Source organism: Corvus kubaryi, unplaced genomic scaffold (assembly GCF_017639235.1).
Source record: "Corvus kubaryi isolate FWS band 111438036 unplaced genomic scaffold, C.kubaryi_AGA036_p1.0 37182, whole genome shotgun sequence".
Classification (NCBI taxonomy): domain Eukaryota; kingdom Metazoa; phylum Chordata; class Aves; order Passeriformes; family Corvidae; genus Corvus; species Corvus kubaryi.
In genome coordinates this window covers 114,376-135,743 of record NW_024581050.1, presented here as the reverse complement: position 1 = coordinate 135,743, position 21,368 = coordinate 114,376, and the positions used below count along the sequence as shown (strand labels likewise).

Here is a 21,368-nt window from a genome sequence, read left to right as displayed (position 1 = left end):
GGGGATCGATGGGGGTGGCGAAGGGGATCGATGGGGGTGGCGAAGGGGGCCGATGGGGGTGGCGAAGGGGGCCGATGCCGGGAGCGCCTCGCCAAGGGTTAACCCGGGCGGGGGGCGCCGGGCGGGGGGCGGCGGGGCTGAGCCGCGCTCGTCTCTCCGCAGGCCGGCGGCGGGGAAGGAGCAGCGGCGGCGGCGGAGGAGGAGGAGGAGGAGAAGAGGAGGAGAAAGAGGAGGAGGATGAGGCCGAGCAGAGCGGCGTGACCGAGCCGCGGGCTCCTCGCCAGGGCTCGCACGCTCCAGCGCCGCGTCCCCCGGGCCGGCCCGGCCCCCCCGAGCCTCTGAAGTGCGGGTGGGGGCGCGGGGGGAGCAGCGGCGCTGGCGGCCGGCCCAGCCCCGGCTTCCCCGCCTCTATATAAACACACATTTGACTTTCTTTTGCCTCAAAGCGAACAGTGCAGAGGGGCTTTGCCCAGCAGCCCTGCCTCCCTCTTTTTTTTTTTTTTTTTTTTTTTTTTCTCTCTCTCTACAGAAGTCTGGTGAAAAGTCTGGGGCTCCCAAATAAGCGGCGTCGCGAGAGATCTGTATTTATAGGGAGATATTTATATATATGTAGAGATAGAGCTATAAACCGAACCGGCTCGCTGCGTGTGTGTAGATACATATATACAGCTATTTAATTCTTCCATCTCTCCAGCTCGCGGCTGAATTATTTTAAGATTTTTTTGAACTTTTTTTTTTTAATCTCGCTCCTTTTTTTTTTTTTTTTTTCTTTCTTTTTTTTCCCCCCCTCCCCCTTTTTTTTTTTTCTTTTTTTTTTTTTTTTTCTTCTTTTTTTTTTTTTCTCCCTTCTGGTGTGTGTGGCTTTGCCTTGCAAGCGAGCGAGAGCCAGAGCATCTGCAGTTGGACTTTTTGGGGTCTTTTTTTTTTTTCCGCCACTCCAAGGTTTTTCTTTTTTTTTTTTTTTCCTTTTTTCTTTTTTTCTTTTTTTTTTTTTTGCTAATTTTTACCCTCGCCTTTTCCCCTCCTCACTCCCCCCACCCCCTTTTCTTTCGGGGCGCTGCTTTCCCTCCTTTATTAATTTTTCCTCCCCCCCTTTCCCCTCTCTCTTCGTGCGCTCGTGGTGCTTTTTTTCCTTGTCACTCTGTCAAGTTTATCCCAAACAAGCCCAAACTTCGCAGCGAGGGGCAGAACAACCACAGCTTTTTTTTTTTTTTTTTTTTTTTTTAACCCCCCTTCATTTTCTTAATTTTTTTTTTTTTTTGAATTTTCCTCCTTTCCCCCTCTTTCCCCTCGCTGTTTTCCCAACCTGCCAGCCGAGAGGGGGGCGAGCCGGGGCCCCCCTCGCCCCAGGACCCCCCAGGCAGCGCCGAGCGGGCGCTCCGCACTCGCCCTCTCTCCGTGCGTGTGTGTGGGTGCGAGTGTGGTGCCTGTCAAGGGGCTGTTTCTCTCCCCACCCTCCTCCTCCTCCTTCTTCCAAATATGCTTTTTGCAAGTTTTGATCTCGTCTCGGCACTGGCTACCCTCGCCGCGTGCTTGGTGTCACTGACTTTGCTGCTGGCCGTGTCCCAACAGCTGTGGCAGCTCCGCTGGGCTGCCACCCGCGACAAAACCTGCAAGCTACCAATCCCCAAAGGCTCCATGGGATTCCCCTTAATCGGAGAGACCTTCCACTGGCTCCTGCAGGTAAGGAGGATTCCCCGCTCCTCGCTGGAAGGTGGGTTGCGACCGGTTTTTCCTTTTTTTTTTTTTTTTTTTTTTAATATCTTTAAGGGCTTTTTAAAGCTTTTTCTTGCTTTTTTTTTTTCCCCCCCTTCCCCGTCTTCTTTTCCTTCCGATTGCATCATGCGGCTTCTCGGCGAGCTGGGGAGGGAGAGCAGGAGCCGGGGGAGCGGCGGTGGCTGCGGGGGAACCGAGGGAGCGCGGCCGGGCTGGGCTCGCCCCGCGCTGCGCTCCCGGCCGGGCTCGGCGCGGCTCCCCCGGCGGGGGCTGCCAGGGCTCGGCATCGCCCCTGGGCTGCCAGCCCCCTTCTCTTCCTCCCCTCCTCAGCCTCAATTCTTGCCAAAAAATGAAATTGGTGACGCCGGAGCCGCGGGCGGGAGGCGGCCCGGGGTGGCTGCGGCTCCGCCGCTCGTGTTCCCCCCGTGCCGCGGGCTCCGTCCCGTCCCATCCTCGCTCCCGGGGCTGCTCCCGGCTCGGCTCCCGCGGCGGGGGAAGCCCGCCGAGGTAATCGGGAGATTAACCCGGGATTAACCTCGCTAAACGCCCAACAGCGGCGGGCGGAGCGGGATCCCCCCGCACCGCGGGGCGAGGGGCGGCTGCCAAAAAAACCGGGGGGAAAAGGGGAAAAATGCGAGATGAGGAGAGGCAGGAGGCGCCCGGGGGGTGCCCGGCTTTCGGAGGGAGCCGCGTGTCGGGCTCGGGGCACCCCGGGGCCCGCAGCATCCCGGGAGGGAACCCCCGAGGCGAAGCAGCGCCAGGGTTTCCCCCTCTCTCCTCCCAGGAAAAAAAAGAAAAAAAAAAAAAGAAAAAATTATAATAATCAGACGAGGGTGCTCCCGCCCTTCGTTGCCGCAGCCGGCGGCGGGGCAGGACAGCCCCGGTCCCGGCGGGGACAGCGGCGGCGTCCCCCGGTGTCCCCCCCTGCCGCCACCGCCGGGGAAGCCCCGCCACGGCGGCCCCGCTCCGCCGCCGGCGCCGAAGGGGTTAACGGCACGCTCTCAATAGGGCTTTATTTTTTAAAGAAATTTATCAGATTTTTACAGGGGGACCAGAAAAGGGTTCTCGCTTTTCCACAGGCTCCGTCCAAACAGAGTCCAGGGCTAAAAATACAAAATTTTGTATAAATTGGACTCGGCTCGCAACTTGTGCCGTATAAAGGTGCTCTTTGTGCTGCCCTGGAAATGGTGTACAAATAACTCTTTATTAATGCCACAAAAAGGACTTTAATTATATTTACGCAGATCAAGAAACAGGGTCACCTGAACATCTGAACCTCACAACCGCGCTTTTGTTTCAAAATAAACACCCGCGCTCCCAGCCCAGCGGCGCGGCCGCGGCGCTCGCAGCGCCTCTCCCCGCTCGCCAGGGGGGTTTTTTGGGGGGACCCCCCCGCTGTTGGTGCGGCTCCGGCCGCCTCTTCGCCGACAAAAGCCCCTGGAGCATGTGGGAAAGTTATTAAAGTCCCTGAAATCTGGAGATTTACTTAGGCAAAGCGCTGCCTTTCGAGTAAAATCAGCCTGAGAGGGGGGGGGGGGGGGGGGAAAAGAGACAAAAAGCGAGGGGGGAAAAAGGGAGGGGGAGGGTGTGAAGGAGGGGAAAATAAAGAGGGGAAAAATGAGGGGGAAAAGAGAAATACGTTAAAAAGTGACAGGGGAGGTAAAGGGAGGAGGAGGAGGAAGGGGGGGCGGAGGGCACCGACCCCCGCCGGGCTGCGGGAGGAGCGGACGGGCCGGGCACGGGGGGTGACCCCCAAATTCTCCCCCTCAAAAACCCCCAATTCCCACGCGGCACCGCCGCGGGGGCTCCCCGTGGGGGTAACCCCGACCCCAATCCCGATCCCAACCGCATCCCGCCGCCCGCAGGGCTCCTGCTTCCAATCCTCGCGGCGGGAGAAGTACGGGAACGTGTTCAAGACGCACTTGCTGGGGCGGCCGCTGGTGCGGGTGACGGGCGCGGAGAACGTGCGCAAGATCTTGATGGGGGAGCACCACCTGGTGAGCACCGAGTGGCCGCGGAGCACACGGATGCTGCTGGGCCCCAACACCGTGGCCAACTCCATCGGCGACATCCACCGCCACAAGAGGAAGGTCGGTGTGTCCCCGCGCGAAACCCGCCCCTTTTCCTCCTCTTTCCCCCCGTTTTCCCCCCCTTTCTTTCCCTTTATTCCCTTTATTTCCCTCTATCCTCTCTCCCCCTCCGTCCCCGCCGATCCCCCGCGCTTGGGGCAGGAGGAGGGGGGAGTCCCGCGTGGGCTCCGCGGCCGCGTTGATCCCATGAGGAGCTTCAAGGGGTGATGGGATGGGATGGGATGGGGTGGGATGGGATGGGATGGGATGGGGGTTGGGGCACCCGCGTGTGGCCCCTCGCCCCCCGCGATGGGGACACGCGGGTCGGGCTCTTAAAAGGGCGATGTGGCAGAGGTGGGGGGGATTGTGACCCTCCCCCGCCGCCCCCCGAATCGCAGGGGGACCCCAAGGGGTTTTTCTTGGAGGGGGTGCTCTGGTGGTGCTGAGAACTTCCTTGGATTTCAGGGAATGTGGGATGCAGGTGGGGGTCCCGGGGTGAAGCGGTGGTTGGGGGGATGCTGAGACCTTTTTGTGTCACCCTGAGGTGAGACCCTCCCCCCCCTCAGAGCCCCCAGGGCAGCCTGGTTTGGGGGTGCTGGGACCCTTTTGTGTCACCCCGGTTTGGGGGTCTGGGACCCTTTTGTGTCACCCCGGTTTGGGGGTGCTGGGACCCTTCTGTGTCACCCCGGTTTGGGGGTGCTGAGCCCCCGCAGAGGTGGGGGCTGTCCCTGTGTCCCCCCTGCTGCAGGGCTGGTGGCAGTGGTGGCACGGCTGTCACACCCCATCCTCCACGGGTCCGGCTCATTCCCAGCTGGATCTGGGCTGGGAGTGATTTGGGATGAAAGGGAGGTGTCCTCCCAGCTCTGCGGTGTGGGGACACCGCTGGGGACACCGCTGGGGACACGAGGCTGTCCCCATCCCTGCCCCCAGGCCAGGTCCGCTCTGCTCCCTGCTCCGGCCGCGTTTCCTATTTTGGAGCCTGCAAAATCCTTTCCAAACCCAGTCTTTCCCTCTTTTCTCCTGGGGGAGACGATGGGAAAACAAACAGCACATGACACCCATTAGTCACAATTTTTAGGAGTGACACCACAAAAAAAAAAAAAGGCTGTGTCTGTCCCTGCCTTAAGCCAGGCCTAACTCAGCCCCTCCGATTTTGGGGTTTTTCCTGAAGGATGGAGAGATTTTTCCAACCTTGCTGTCCAAGAGGAAGGGTGATGCGGCTGCCTCCATCCAGGAGCAGAATCGGTGGCAGGAGAAGTGCAGGGACACGGGAACAATGCCTTTTCCTCGGCAGCAGCTTTGGCTCCCGTTTATTCCCTATCCAGGGAAGGTTTAGTGGGATGAGGCAGAGATCCGGAGGTGCCTCTGTGCCCATTCCCTGCTCCTTTCACCCTCCTGCACATCCGGATTATTTTTTGCTCCTGAAAACGTGGCCTTTGCTTGCGATGGACTGGAAAAAACCACGGAATTCCCACCTCGAGCAGGCACAGGGGAGCGAGGGTTATGGGAATGGGGTCATGGAAAAGGGAAGCCTGACCTCTGTGGGATCCTAGTGGGTTTGGAATTGGCACCAGGGCTGGGCTGGGCAGTGCCAGCCCCAGCAGGAGCGATGCCAGCGGCACAAACCCGCCAGAGCCTCTCTCCTCCGTGCCTTTTCCTGGTGTTCTCACTCCTGGCGTTTTCCTACCGGGAAAAACCACGTGGCCCACCCTAAACCCTGAAGCCCAATGCTTTTGGAATATTCCGAGTCCTAAAGATCTCCGCCGTGCTCCTCAAAAGCCTTTTTCCAGCCTGATTAGATGTTGGATGTTAGGAAGGAATTGTGAGGGTGGGGAGGGGCTGGGCTGGAATTGCCAGAGCAGCTGGGGCTGCCCCTGGATCCCTGGGAATGTCCAAGGCCAGGCTGGACACTGGGGCTTGGATCCACCTGGGACAGTGGGAGGTGTCCCTGCCCGTGGAATGGGTGGGAATTGATGGTCTTTAAGGTCCCTTCCAACTCAAGCCGTTCTATAATTCCATCATTTTTGGCACCACTTGCGATTCCAAGCTGGCAAGGATCCTAATTCATTCGTAAATCCCAATTAACTCCTGAATCCTAATTCCCGCATCAGGGGTGGCTAAAGGCCTCCTGAGCACAGATATTCCAACAAAACCCTGTCCCAGGATGACCCCGGCTCCTTCTCCCGCTCCTTGGTGCTCTTTGAGCTCCCCCCAACTCTTCTCCCGGGATCAGCGGCTCTGGGATGCTCCGGGAGTTCATTCTTTTTGAAGCTTTCTCTTTCATCGGCTCGAGATTGGGCACAGAGGGGGCTCATTCCTGGAATTCAGGAGTTTATCCTGATTTCTTCACCCCATCTCCTGCTAATTGCTGCTTTCCCTGCCTCACCCACCCTGGGCTGCCCTGAATCCTCCCTAAAAAACCCATCCCGGAGCCGCACACAGAGATAAGCCGAGCCTGCCTCTAATGGGGCGAAAATCGATCATTCCGCTCTTATCAAGATTCCGATGATCAGATTAAAGCTTTTCCCATCAGGTGCGGCCTCTTCGGAGCTCGTTAACACCGAGCTTTTGTTCTTCAGCGCCTTCGACTTTCAGCTCTTCCCCGCCCCGAAACTCTGAGCGCTCTCAGGAGAAAGGGTTTGGACCTAGGACGAGCTTAAATCTCAAACCTAGCCCGAGTTGTCCTCTTGACCCACCAGGGGTCCAAGCAAAGAGCTTGGCAAAGGCAGAATTTTCCCCAGAACTCCCCAGTTCCCACAGCGAGGACGCTGCCCTTGAGAGATTGATTGAAAGGTTTGGAAGCTCCAGGAGGAGAGGATTTCCCGGGAAATCTTTTTGGTGGATGTTGATCCAGTTTAAAGCACTGTGGGGTTTCCTGGTGTTCAGTCCCCCTCTTAAATTCCGGGTTTTGCCTCATCTCTGAGCTCGAGCCTTCACTTGTTCCTTTTTAATTCCCTGACCTTGCCAGAAATTGAGGTGGAATTCCTCAGCTGGCACAGGATTTTGGCCAAAATGGGGAAAAGCGGAGCGTGGAACCCACCTCTGCTGCCCTCCCAACCATTTGGGATCACCTCCAGCTCTTGTCCGTGGCCATAAATCCCTCTTATCTTCCCCAAAACCCCGTGGAGCTGCATTTATTTCCAGCAGCACCGGCAGCTCCTCTTCCAGCATTCCCTGGCAGACGATCCGTGGTCTCCAGATTGTCACCGGGATGTGAAGATGAGCTCCAAACCCAACATGTTCTTGCAGGAGGGTTCTGGGATCTTGCCAGGAATCAGCTGCTCGGTGGAGCTTTCCAAGGAATTTTAGCTCCTCGGTGGAACTCCAGGATCAGCAAATTGCGGCTCCTGCCGCTGGATCCGCTGGAGGACGCTTGGATGGGATCAGGGATAGCTGGGATGATTTAGATGTTGGAGCTCTTCTCTCTTTCCTGTTTCCCCGTCCCAGCTGTTTTTGGGAATCTTTATGGATTCACTGACCTGTTCCATAAAGAATAGCCAGAAGGGTTGATCCTGTTGGAAAAGGGTTCTGGGATGCAGGAGGTGCTCAGGAGGAGCAAACCCCAATCCTAACCCTATGGAAGCTCTCTGCTTTCCCATCCCAAATTTATCAAATTCCCCTCCAGGAGGTTGTCAAAATTCCTACAAATCAGAGGAAACCTCCCTGTTTTGGGAAATGAACTCTCCAGTCATTAGAGAGGGTTTGGAGTCAGCCTGGAGCAGGGATGTGGGGCAGGACGGAAGGCTGGGAACAGGGAATTCCTGCGGCAGGGAATGGCTTCACTGCAGATGTCACGGGCATTGAAAATTCCTATAAATCGAGGAAAACCTCCCTGTTTTGGGAAATGAACTCTCCGGTCATTAGAGAGGGAATGAGGGAATGGAGTCAGCTTGGAGCAGGGATGTGTGGCGGGATGGACGGCTGGGAACAGGGAATTCCTGCGGCAGGGAACGGCTTCACTGCCGTTGTCTTCGATGGCTCCGGCCTCGACCTCAGGTGGAGCTGGGAGATCAGAGCAGTTTACAAGGAATAAACAAAAGCAACTCCAAACTCCTCTCCTGCCCTCCTGGGACAGTTATCCTGGCCAGGCTGCTCCTGCTGCTCCTGATGTTGGAGAAGGAGCTGGGCCACCCCTGCTGGAGTCGGAGCTCCACAGTGGAATTTTCATCTGGAATCACCTGCAGGTTCCTCACAGGAGTGACCCCGTTGCTCTCACCTCTGGCTGAGCAGGGTCTTTGCTCCGGGGTTTTGGTGGCAGATCCCGGTCTCTGCCCACCCCATGAGGGACGAACGTCATCCCTTGGGATTGGAGCTCCTGCTCTCCTGCTGGAACTCCCTTGGAAGGGGTGATGGGATCATTCCTGGCTCCTGCTCCGTGCTCCGCTGGTCACCCCATCCTGCTCTTGTTTTGGCCACCCAGCGGTGCCACCTCTGCCATTCCCTGTCCCAGCCTGGCTCTTCCCTCCATCCTTGTCCCACCTGATCCCATCTTGTCCTTGTCAACCTCTTCAATTCCCATTTCCACCCATGAAACCCCAGATTTTGGGAGTGTTGGTTCCGGGGTGAAAGGAGCTGCAATGAGGGCAAAACAAACCTGATCTCAGGGATACTGCAGGCTCTGCTTTTATGGGATCTAATTCCAGCGGGAGCTGGAATTCAGCATTCCTGTGCCTGCAAGGGATCCTGGTGGAGAAGGAAATGGGAATTGGAAATGACCAGGACACGGCCTTTAGGGTTTAGGTCAAGTCTGTGCAGAGCCCGGGGCCAGGAAGGAGATTCCCGGCGCAGGATCCGCAGGGGAAAGGTGGGACTCAGACTTTCCTTGGCATCATCCAGCTTGGCGCAGGAGAGCTCCAGACCTGTGTTCCTGCGGAGCCATCCCAAAATAGGCACAGCCGGCTCAAAAAAAAAAAAAAAAAAAAGGCAAAGAAGGAATAAAATAAAAGCAATCCATGGGATTGCTGGGGAGACAAGCTCCATCGCTCATTAACACACCGCAATTAATGCTCTGCCTCCGAGGCACGCAAGTGTTGAGCTCATTAGCACCGAGTGGAAAGGTCCGAGGCTTTCATATCGTTTGCGGGGGGATTAAGAACACAAAAGGGGCCATAAATTTACAGCCAAATATAAACCAGCTGCTGTGGGCTCGGCTGGGGGGAGGGAAGGATTGGGATGGGGGAGAGGGCTGGAGGAGGAAGGAGGGATGGGAGGTGGCAGGAGTGGACCTTTCCTACAAAAAGCCCAGGTTGTTAAGAGGGGGTTTTTTTAGGGTTTTTAGGATTTTTTTCTTCATGTCCGTCTGACCTACTCCGTGTGCCTCGTAAATCCCACGGTGGAAAAGAAACCATCCCAATCCATCCGAGCCCGCTCCCAAAACAGGCTGGATTCCAGCTGCCATCACATCCGGCCCCTTCTCCGTGCCCTGGCAGCCTTAATCCATGGGCAAAAGCCTCTGGAGCAGGGAAAAGCTTCCATGGATGGAGGAGGGATTCTGTTCTGAATTCCTGGGCTGGGTTGGCTCCTTAACTTTAGACCAAGCAGTTCTGTCATCTCCAGGGCTGTAAATCCAGAGTAATTCCAAGGGATTAAAAAAAAAGCCAAGTGGAGGAGCTCCTGGCTAAAATACAAATTTGGTGGAATTTCACAGCGCCTTCCACCCCAAAATTCCCATGAGCTCCAAGCCCGCTCTGCTGGCGGAGCGGGATTGTGGCTGTGGGATACCCTGGGAGCCGAACATCCCTAAAGTTGGATTTTCCTCCTTCCCGTGCCATCCAGGGTGGGAGTTTTTGGGTGTCCTGGGAGGCACAGAGAAGGTGAAGCCCTTCCTTGGGCAGCAGCGCTCTGGGCTGGGTGGATCTGCAAGCCAGGCTCTACTTCCAAAGGAATGGGGAGCGAATCCCAGGGATGTCAGGGAGTCAGGATCCGTCCTGCACCATGGTTCCTTTGTTTTTTCCATCCATCCATCCTCCTCCATCCCTCCGAGCAGCCCAAGGAACCTCCTCAGCTGGGGTTTGTAGCATCCCACTTATCCCTCTGGTGACAATGGAGCTCTCCATCACTTCCCAGCGGGAATTCCTTCCATGAAATCCCTCTCAGCTGCCGGTTCTTCAGCTTCCTTCTCCTTGAGGAAGCTCCTCTTCCCTGGAGGAGCTTTAATCCTCACCTGGTCTGCAGGAGCTCCTCAGGTGTTTGCTCATCCCGCAGAGCTCTTGCAATCCTCAGGATTTCCTTGGAGGAATCCCTTTTCCAAGCCTTTTCCCCTATTCCTGCCACAGGACCGTGCATGCTCCAGAAGGTGTTTTTATTCCTTCGGGATGAAGCGGCTGCACCATGCATTGGGAATTTCCCACCCATCGCCTCCTGAGTGTGGCCACCTCTTGCTCTGCTCTGTTCCCAGTTTCTGGAATTCTTGGCAGGACCGAGGACTGGTTTCTTTTTAAATCTGGCTTTGTCTCTAGGAGAGACCTGTCTCTGTTACTTAAATCCATAGCGATCCTTCCCTTTTGTCCTCTCTCCGTGCTCCAGGAAAATGCATCTGGTCAGTAAAAAATGGGAATTTTCTCATATTTCCAGCTTCCATTGGCTACCTGGGAAAGCCGCTCTCCTCCTCTTTGTCTCCAGGGAAACTCCTGTGTCCACACCACCGTTGTGGGATTTGCTGTGTGCTCCATCACCAGCTGGGATAGCCCATCCCAGGGGTTGGAATTAGATGGTCTTTAAAGTCTCTTCCAGCCCAAACCATTCCATGATTCTCTGAGGAATGCGAGCTCCGACCATGCCCGGCGGGTTTGCGGGATTCTCTTTCCCCACGGCTCCAGCCAAAGACTCCATCCACAGGCATCCCAGCTGGATCTTGGCCAGCTGATCCCACCTTTCTGATCCCTTTTCTCCGGACACAGCTCCCATTTCTTTGCCATGACACCCATGGATGTGGGATCTTCCTCCCTCCTTGAGGAGAGCAAGGTGAATTTTATTCTCCTCGTTCTCCGTGAGGAAATAGGGAGAGGACACTTGGAGCAGCACTCCAGAGCTGATGAACCCCGGTGCCTTTTGGTGTCCCCAGAAATTGGGCTGAGAATCCAAAACTGCTGGATGGGATTTTGCTGGGGATGGAATTTTCTGGAGACCGAGGCAGTTTTGCAGAGGGAGCGCTGAGGCAGATCCTGCTCGGTCCTGGCTTTCCCCCACACCCCCTTTAACCTCTCAGCCTTAAAGGATTTGGGATTGAAAGTAGCTTTAAGGGGTTTGGGATTGAAATTAAAGCCTTAAAGGGTTTGGGATCGAGAGCCTCCCATGCCATGTGGGGGATTTGTAGGGAAGATTCTTGGACATGGAGATTTTTGAGTTGTGGGGAAATGCAGATCTTGGGCTTAATTTTATTCTGAACTTGACTGGAAATGCTGGAGTTTCTCACAATCCGGTTTTTTTTAAACATGGAAAATTCAGGGGTAGGGACAACCCTCAAAGGTGCACCCTGGCATGGCCCAAGGATCCGAAACGATCCTTATATTTCTTTTCCAGCAGATTTTTTTGAGAATCATTTGGCAAAGGCACACCATTCCTTTCAGCCTGGAGGCTTCAGCTACTGTTCCCAGACTCCCTTTGGAGGCTGGAGCATCCACGAGGGCCTGGATTCCTCCAGGACGGAGCCTTCCATGTGCTCCATTTCCCAGAGAAAAAAGTGGAGAAAGGGAATCGGTTCTTTGCTGTGAGCAAAGGCCGGACCTTTTATAAACAGACCTCAGAGTGCCCAGGCAGGAGCGGGATTTTGTGGAATTTTCTCTCCTTTTGTGGTGCCTTCCCAGACTTTTTGCTGTGTGTTCCCTCTGTTCATGCTCCCAGTACCAGGATGGCCTCTTGTCCGTGAACCTGCTCCAAAAACATCCCGGTTTACAAGGCTGCTGGAGCATGGGGATGGGCTCTGGAGAGGGGCAGACATCCAGGGTGATGTGGTGGGAGGACAGGGCTGGGACAAACACAGCCTGGTCTTTGGAAATGTGGGAAGAATTAGGGTGAATCCAGGTTGAGATGTTGCTTTGGATGCTTCCCGACACATCCTGTCAGCCAAACCTCTGGCAGGTGCCAGATTAGTTCCTGAAAACATTTCCAGGCTCTTCCTGCCTTGCTTTGGTTGGGCCAGCGGCTCTGGGCTGGATGGGGTGCAGGTGGCTGATCCCAAAATTTAAGTTTTCCTCCCGGAGGGGAGGAACGGAAAGCTCCGTTCCTTCTTTTGGGAGGATGGGCTCTGCAAATCATGGCTGGCAAAAGGCAGAGATGGGTGCTGGTGCTTGGAGTGGGAAGGGGAACATGGAAAACATCATCCCTCCCACCCCAACCATGCATGGGATCACTGTTGGAGCTCGGAGAATTCCCTCAAATTCCCTCTCCTCTTGGCCAAGGTTTAAGGATGGGGCTGGGGCATTCTCCAGCTGGGACTGGGGGCACTTTGCTGTCACATGGAGCTGGAGCTGAGGCACTGGGAAGACATTTTCTGCCTTTGGAAAACCATAAATCCTTAAATATCCTTTTTCCATGCGAGGCGGAGCGGGAAGGTTCCAGCCAGGCTCGCTGCGTGGTGGGGTCTCATTCGGTGCGGGTGTGTGGTGCCAGTGAACGCCCTTGGATGGAGCAAATCCCCAGATTTGGCTCTTTTGGGACATATCCCAACCTGGAAAAACTGGGGGCTCTTCCCAGCATCCCCAAAAGTCCTGGCACTGCTGTGAGCCCTTGTGGCCGGGTGCCACCACAGCCGGGCTGTGCCATCTCAGGGTTAACAAAGCTGAGCTTAGAGATGATTTTGCCTCTTGGCAGCTCTGGAACAACTTTTTTTTGCCCTGATTCTCCTTGGCTTTGCCTGGATTCGCTCCTGGAGCAGCTGAGCCGCTCGGCTCGACTTCACTAGAGGGCGCAGGAATTTTAGGCTAGGAACGCGCTGGGGTTTGTCGGGGAAAGTTGGCTGCCTTCTCCTCCTTTTTAATCAACTGGAAAGATGCAGGGTTGAACTGGAGGTGACTGGAAGGGGATCCAGACTTGTGTCTGGCCGGGGAAGGATCTGCTGACATGTGGGATTAGGCGGTGTGAGCGCGGCGGCGGCGGCGGCCGGGACGGAGCAGCGTGGCCGGGGCTCGGGACGTGGTTGGGAGCTCCAGGGAGCAGCCAGCTGGAGGAGCCTCCTGGCACAAGGAGAGCTCCAAAAACTGCAGGGAAAGAAAAAAATCCCCCTCACCCCCCAGTGCTTACTGCTCCCCTTCGTCAGGCTGGGCAGGACTCTGTTGACCCCGTAGGGGTTTGGTCTTCTCTTCCCAAGGGTCCTCCTATCTGTTCACATCGATCCTTGGGACACGATGTTCCCTCTTGGGAGCCGGCCTTGATCCAGGGCTGTGGATCCAGCCCTCTCCGCCACAGCAGCAGTTTTGGGACCAGAGGCACCTCTGGGACTGCATCCTTTTTTCAGGGAGCAGGGGCTCCCTGAGTGCTTCTCCCGTGGGGAAGGATGAGGCCAGGAGCCCCAAGGGCCACCTCCAGTGGGATGGTGGCTCCAAGCAGGGATGTAGACCCGGTGCTCCTAAAGCAGAGGTTGTCCCCTCGTTGGCCCTGCTTCCAGCTGGGGAAACTGAGGCATGGGAAGTGTTGGGGGCCATTCACTGGGAGCCTCTGTCCTTACTCCAAGCTCCTCAGCGTGGATGAAGGGCAGATGAGAGCTGGACGGGGAGACGGTGGGGTACCGTTGCCGGCCCCACCCAGGTGGTCTTGTCCCATCCCTGTGGAACAGCTCAGGGATGCCGGCTCTGCATCGAGCTTCAGTGTCCTGCTCACGGACCAGGGAACCAACCCTTTCCCCCTCCCTTCCCACCTTCCCCACGCAGCCGAGTGTCTCGGCTTTACCCCCTCCAGCTTCTCTTGCCCGAGCAGCTGCTTTTTCCAGCAGAAAATGCCTGAACATCGCAGCCTTTCCAGGCTCCCAAGCCGCTCTGGATGCAGGCAGGAGGCGGCCGCAGCCGCCCCGTCCCGCGCCCTCGCCGTGCTCTCGCTCCCTGCTGTTCATTCATTCATTCATTGATTCCTCCTCTCATTCATTCATGCTTCGGCTCCGTGCGGCCATCCAGGGATGGCTCCTTGTCTCCAGGCCGATCCGCTTGGATTTTCTTCCCTATCCATCCTCCCATCCCAGGATTTCTATGCGGAGCTCCGCGCTGTGCCCGCCGTGTGCCGAGTCGGGACTCAACTCGGGGCTCAACCCGGGGCATTGTGAAGCGGCTCTTGTGGAGCCTCCAGAGCCTCCTGCCCGGAGCTGCGAGGGGACAGAGGTGTTTTTTCACCAAACAAACTCCCAGGGAACGCCGGGCATTAGCAATGAGGGGTCGCAGCCAGGAAAATATTACCTTTCCCTTGGAGTGCTGACTGCGGAGGAAATTCTCACATTTACAGCTCCGGCGAGCCCGGCGCTCATGGAAAAGAGGGGGCGGCTTTGATTTCGCTCCTCTCGGTGGGTTGATAGCTTGGCAGCCCCCCACCTCGCCTCCATTCCCGCTGGGAAGCGGCCACCGGTGGAGGCTCCGGCGCGCAGCTCCCTCCTTGGAATCCTGCTTTAATTGGATTTTCCTGGAGGCCTGCGGTGCGTGTGCGTCCTGCCCCATGCGTGTGTGTAGGTTAATAAAAAATAAACAAACAGCACTTTCCCCCCTTTTTCGGGGAGGGATGCGGCGGGAACGCCGAATGAAAGCGCTGCTGTGCCGAGAAGGGACATTCCTGGCATTGCTGAGCTCCTCGCGCGGGCCTGGGCCCAAATTGGAGGAAAAAAATTGGAGTAAGGAGCCGTTAGCGTGGGGGACCTGGGGAGGCCCAGTCCTGCTCACTGTTTACTCGCAGAGCTTAAATTAATGCTGGCTGCTGACATCAGGAATTTTTTTTTCCTGGTTTCCCAAGGAAATGAGCCGAGGGCGATCGTGGCCTCTGCGTACGTGCAGAGGCTCTTCCCCACTTGAACCCCTGTCGGAGTTCAGCCAGGTTCCACACAGATCCTAAAGGCTCCAAAATAACTATTTTGCTTCATTTTACATGCATTTACCAAAAAAAAAAAAAGGTGGTGGAGAGGTGGGAGGAATTGTCAGTGCTTCCCGCTGGGAGAGTTGTGCTTTCCCATTGTGTTTGCCTGTGCACCCATGTTGGACACTGGAGGATCCCTGTGGAAAAGGTGCGTTATTAACATCCAGATGAACATAACTGGGATCTGTCAGACACGGAAAGCTGGCTCTGTCCCTCCTGCCACACACGGGATGAAGGAATTCCTCCCATCCCTGCTTTGCTCCGTTATTCCCCGTCACTTGCGATGGTCGTGGTGGGAATCTCGGGAGGAGCTGATGTCTCTGGCAGCTTTTTTAGGAATTGGTGATTCTGGATGAAGAGTTTGGAATGGTGACAACTCCGTGTAGGACACGTGATGATGACCTTGGAGAAGGCCAAGGGTGTTGGGGCCGTGGAGAAACCTCTCCTTGTTGTCTTTTGTAGGTTTTCTCCAAGATTTTCAGCCATGAGGCTCTGGAGAGTTATCTCCCCAAGATCCAGCTGGTGATCAAGGACACCCTTCGGGCCTGGAGCAGCAACCCCGAGTCCATCAACGTGTACCACGAGACGCAGAAGCTCACGTTCCGCATGGCCATCCGCGTCCTGCTGGGATTCCGCATCCCGGACGAGGAGCTCGGCCGGCTCTTCGAGGTCTACCAGCAGTTCGTGGAGAACGTCTTCTCCTTGCCCATGGATCTGCCCTTCAGCGGCTACAGGAGGGTGAGATCTGGGTTGGGTTCTCCATCCTGATAGCACCGATTCATTAAGGGGCAGCGATTATTCCACACCTTTCCCGGTTCTCAGGGGGATTTCTCATCCTCTGACCTCAAGGAGCCCATTTTGGGCCACTATTCCCGATTTAGCGGAGAGCACAGAGGAAGATCCATTCCTTGGTGATTAGAGTGGTTTGATAACAGAAAATAGTTAGGACTTCCCAAATTGAATTCATATTTTTCCTCGCTCGGCAATTTTCCTTTGTTTTTTTAGTTCGTGGGACCCTTCTCCTTTTCATTCCCTCTTGTCCTCGGAGCAAAACAGGTCCTTGTAATTCCAAGAACTAAAACAGGGCCTTGTAATTCCCAGTACTAAGACAGATCCTTACAATTCCTGGAGTATTCCAGGTTTTTTGATGAATGATGCAAAAAGAAAACATAACAAAAAAGAGACATAAAATCCTATTTTTTTCCCGTGGGGAATTCTGATAACAGAAATACAAGGGTCCCAAATTTAGTTTTGTGACATCCCTGCAGATTTATTTTTTATTGTTATTTGCCCATGGGAATGACTCCATCCCCTCGCAGTCCGGAATCATTCCCAGCAGCAGGTTAGCCCCGAGCAGCTGCACTCCCGTAGGAATTGCTTTACTGGGACCAGGTGATCAAATTGCTCGGGAAGAGGATTCTTTGGGATGAATGGGCCTTCCTTTGAGAGCCGATTTTCCCAGGGATTTCCATACATCCCAGGAGGAGCCGGGGGCTGTGAACTGGTGCCGGACAGGGGCTCCCAGCCCAGACCTGTCATTTACACCTAGGTGTTGATTACTCCGCCTGTGATCTCCCCCACTCCGGCTTTACTCCTCCTGCCCAGGGGACACCTCCAACACCTTCACACCCCTCTTTGAGCCTCTGCTTTTATGACTTGGACCTGTCCTGAGCACGTCTGCAGCTCCTGGGATGGGCAAGGTGCTGCTGGTGGTGTGGTCTGACCGCTTCCTGCTCCACAGGGAATCCGAGCCCGGGAGACGCTGCAGAAGGGGCTGGAAAAAGCCATCCAGGAGAAGCTGCAGAACACGCAGGGCAAGGACTACGCTGACGCCCTGGACATCCTGATCGAGAGTGGGAAGGAGCACGGCAAGGAGCTGACCATGCAGGAGCTGAAGGTAAAGCTCTTCCCTGGGGTCTCCTTGTGATTGTTCTGCTCAGGGCAGCGCCTTCCTGAAGGAAAAAGTGTGGGATAGCCCAAGGAGGAATTTCTGGGGCAGATCTGGGATGAGCGGTGAGAGCTGGGGGACCACGATGTGTCGGTGGATCCTGGTGTGGTGGATCCAAACCAGTTGCTTTATCTATTTGCTGATTGTGCCCAGCCCTTTCTACAAAGCATTCCACGGAATCGTTAAGCTTGGAAAAGGCCTCCGAGATCATCAAATCCCACCTCCATCCCCACTAAACCATACCACAAAGTGCCACATCCGCTCAGTTTATTAACGCTTTCAGGGATGGTGACTCCACCGCTGTCCTGGGCAGCCTCTTCCAACGCTTGGCCCCTCTTCCAGGAAAGAAATTTTCCCTGATGGCCGACATGAACCTCCCTGGTCACAACGGAAGCTTTCAACCTTGATCAGCTTCATCCCTTGACCCTTCCACTTTTCCTGGTGCCTCCTTTGCAGGGCACAGGAGCCCTTCAGCAGGTTCTTATCTGCAGCTGGGTCATGGCAGGTCAGGAGCCATCTCCTGGGTTTTTTGTCCTGCCTCTCTGATCCTCGGAGGCTCTGTGGGAAGCTCCCTGTGGCGGCTGTCCCAGCAGTGACCTTCCAGTTAAATGTGACCAAGCTGCGGCTGCCCCACCCCTGGAGGTGTCCGAGGCTGTTTACAATGGACACAAACTCTGCCCCAATTTCCCTCATCCATCCCGGCTGCTGGGAAATCACCAGGGAGAATCCATCTTCCTCCAACATCTCCCTTTGTAGGTCACATTCCATTTTTCCCTCTCCCAGCTTTGTGATGTGACCCCTCCTCAGGTCACTTGGCCCCTTTGGAGCTTAAATCTTTGGAGCAGCTCTTTTGGGCAGCTATTGTGGCTGCCCCATCCCTGGGACCATCCGAGGCCAGGTTGGACAGGGCTTGGAGCAACCTGGGATAGTGGGAGGTGTCCTTGGGGTTGGAACAAGATGATCTTTAAGTTCCCTCCCAACTCAAACCATTCCACGGTCCCAAGGCCAGGATGGAAAGATTTGGGGGAGAAAAACACCCCATGGCACCTTGACGTGCTGAGGTTGGTGCCCTCTCTGTCTCACCCCTTTGTCTCACCCTGGCTCTTCTCCTGTCCCCCAGGACGGCACCCTGGAGCTCATCTTCGCCGCCTACGCCACCACGGCCAGCGCCAGCACCTCCCTGATCATGCAGCTCCTCAAACACCCGCGGGTGCTGGAGAAGCTGCGGGAGGAGCTGCGGAGCAAAGGGATCCTCCACAACGGCTGCATCTGCGAGGGCTCCCTGCGCCTGGACAACATCAATGGCCTCTACTACCTGGACTGTGTCATCAAGGAGGTGCTCCGGCTCTTCACCCCCATCTCAGGGGGGTACCGGACGGTGCTGCAGACCTTCGAGTTGGATGTGAGTAGTGCTGCAGCCTGAGCTCCCCAAAACAGCCAAGCTCGCTTGAGCCTGGCTTAGAGGAGAGCTCTGAGGGGGTAAATGAAGTCCTGCCTAATGAAGTCCTTCTCCCAGGCAACCAGTGACAGGATCAAGGGACACAGCTTTAAGCTGCACATGGGGAAGTTTAGGCTGGGTATTAGGAAAAAAACTCTGCCCAGAAAGAGTGGCTGGGTGCTGGAATGGGTTGCCCAGGGAGGTGGTGGAGTCACCGTTCCTGGAGGGGCTTGAGCAAAGCCTGGATGTGGCACTCAGTGCCGTGGCTTAGCTGGTGTTAGGTCACAGGTTGGACTTGATGATCTCAAAGGCTTTTCCAGCCTAATTAATTCTGTGGCTCTGGTGATGGGATTTGCTCCGGATGCAGCGGAGTGGTGGGATGTGGAGCAAGGGATGCACTGGGGCTGTCAAAGAGCAGACGGGTGTGATGCTTCAAAGGCCAGCTCGTGACAGTGACGCCAAATTCTGAGCTGGGGTGTGACAGGGGAAAGGTTTACAGCAAAGGGCATCTCCAGGCGGCCGGATGACAGGCGGATTAGTCACCGCCATGGCTGGAATTTCCTCCCAGCAAAACAAAATCTCGGGAGCTGCCTTGTCACTGTAAATCCTCCTAATGCAATGGTTTGAGTCAGAGACCTTTTAAAGTGCTCAGGGGATGATAAATCCACCCCACTTCTCATCGCCCGGGCGCTGACATGGGTGTTGGGTGTGTGGTGCTGACAGGCAGCGGGGTGTGGGATGCTCTGGGATGCTGTGGGGTCCTCTGGGATGCTCTGGGAAGGGCTGGCTGGTGTGTGGGGCATGGCACAGCACGGGAGAAGCTGCTTCCCCTGCTCAGCACCACGGGGTTCCTGGTAGGCAGCTCCTGCCAGTGACCACAAAGCAAATAAAGGGATGGATCATCCCACGAATCCTTGGGATAGAGGGAGGAGTAAAGCCAGGATTCCCATCTCTCTGTGCTGTGCTCTCTGCTTTTCCTTTGAATCTGCATCACACTCAAGTGATAAACCCAAAAGAAATGGGAATAAGCAGGGAAAACTCCGAGGGTGGTGAGGCCTGGCAGAAACTGCCCAGGGATTGTGGGTGCCACATCCCTGAAGTGTCCAAGGTTGGATGAGGCTTGGAGCACACTGGGATAGTGGAAGATGTCCCTGCCCATGCCAGGGGGTGGGACAGGATGGGTTTAAGGTCCCTCCCAACCCAAACCATTCCACAATTCCATGAAAAAAAAATTCCTTTATCTCATTCCCATGCTCCCTCTCCCTCTCCAGCAGGATTGACCCACTCTGTTCTTCTCCCCACCCCTTCCCACCTCTCCGCAGGGTTTCCAAATCCCCAAGGGCTGGAGTGTGATGTACAGCATCCGGGACACCCACGACACTGCTCCCGTCTTCAAGGACGTGGACGTCTTCGATCCCGACCGCTTCGGGCAGGGCCGGAGCGAAGACAAGGACGGCAGGTTCCACTACCTCCCCTTCGGAGGAGGCGTACGGACCTGCCTGGGGAAGCACCTGGCCAAGCTTTTCCTCAAGGCTCTGGCCATCGAGCTGGCCAGCACCAGCCGCTTCGAGCTCGCCACCAGGACTTTCCCCAAAATCACCCTGGTGCCCGTGGTCCACCCGGTTGACGGACTCAAGGTCAAATTCTTCGGACTGGATTCCAACCAGAACGAGATCCTGACGGGGACAGACGCCATGCTGGGGGCCACCGTGTAAAGCCCGCGCCGGTGGCACCAGGGACGGGCGGCCGGGGGACGCAGGGGTGGGGTGGGGGCGAGGGGATGGACAGGAGGGGAGGAGAGAGGGATGAGGAGCTTCTCCACGGCGCTCACCTCCAGATCGGGACTGCTTTTCCAGCAGGGAAGCTGCCGAAAGCGTTTTGCTCTTCCCGCGGGACACGGAGAAGGTCGGGGCGGCGTCGGCGTCGTCTTGTTTTGTTGGGAGGGAGGAAGATCCACAAAAACCGAGTCGAGCTGGGATGGCTGACCATACACAGTATCTAAATATTATAAATATATATATATATATATAAATATCTATAAAACACTTCTGCTGCCAGGAGGAGAAGGCCCGACTGTGGGAAAGGCTTTGGAATCAGCCGAGGATCTGAGGTCTGGTGTCCCGGGGCAGCTCTGGGGTGACCTCTGACCTATTTTTTTTTTAACAGTGTTAAATTAGCTGGTGATAACAGTGTTTTTATGGTTTTTGAGGTTTTATTTTGTTTTTTTTTTTTTTTCATTTGTTTGGTTGTGTTGTTTGTTCCGGGGCGTTGGAGCCTTTCCTTGGCCAGGGGGACACAACGCTGCCCACTCCCAGCCCCTCTCCCGCTGGTGCCGGGGCAGGCTGGGGAGGAGGAGGGGTCGTTTTGCTTTCCCAAAAACCCCTCCTGTGGTGTCTTGTCCGGGCTGAGTCATCCCCGAGGCCTCGGGTGAGGCAGATTTGCATTTTCCAAGATGTTTTGGGGCTCTGGGGAGGGGGATGCCCTTTTTTGCTCTCGTTGAATTTCCTGCTGCTGCTACACGGCCTGTGAGCACCCCCTCCACCACAGCCCCTCGCCAGTCCTGGGCAAAGGCACCCGGCTTTGGGGGCATTTGGGTGCCTTTGCTGTCCCCTCAAGGTGCTGGCACCAGCCCCGAGCCCCAGCACGGCTCTGGGAGCACCGGGGCTGCTCCTGCCAGAGGCATTCGCATTAAAGGTGATGTCTTGAATTAAGCCAACGCACGCATTCCTTTGTCTCGTGTTTGGGGTTTTTTGGCGACGGGAGAGCTCGGCAGGAAGGAGAGGGCTCCGTGTCAGCTGCCACCCCATATCCCAGAAGAATCCCAAAGCCTCTCCAGCACAAGCCAGCAGCCACCGAGAGGTATCTTGCCTTCCATTTGCTGGGGGGGTTTATTTTATTTTGGTTTTTTGCATGCGAGAGGCTCCTGGGTTGGGTTGGAGATTTGGGGGCTTGTGTTGGGAGAGTGAGGAGCAAAAGCTCCCCGAGCACCTGGGCAGGTGTTGGGCTCAAACCAGAGCCAAACACCAGCTTGGGAGATCCCTCTGTGCCTTGGGGCAGCTCTTCCACTCCTGTCCCACCCCAACCCTCTGAGGTGGAATGGACAACACGAGGGGGCTGAGAATGGTGACGGGAACCGATCTGGTGCTCGGGG

At 55.9% G+C, this 21,368-nt stretch overlaps 1 protein-coding gene across 1 annotated transcript; it reads left to right on the top strand.

The window, feature by feature from the left end:
- Positions 1-794: 794 nt before the first annotated feature.
- LOC121661596 (cytochrome P450 26B1) lies at positions 795-20,933 on the top strand. Its single transcript, XM_042021953.1, has 6 exons — positions 795-1,683; positions 3,582-3,806; positions 15,294-15,569; positions 16,573-16,728; positions 17,900-18,181; positions 19,540-20,933. The coding sequence occupies exons 1-6, from the start codon at positions 1,480-1,482 to the stop codon at positions 19,930-19,932; spliced, it is 1,536 nt and encodes a 511-aa protein (XP_041877887.1). The 5' UTR covers positions 795-1,479; the 3' UTR covers positions 19,933-20,933.
- Positions 20,934-21,368: the final 435 nt, after the last annotated feature.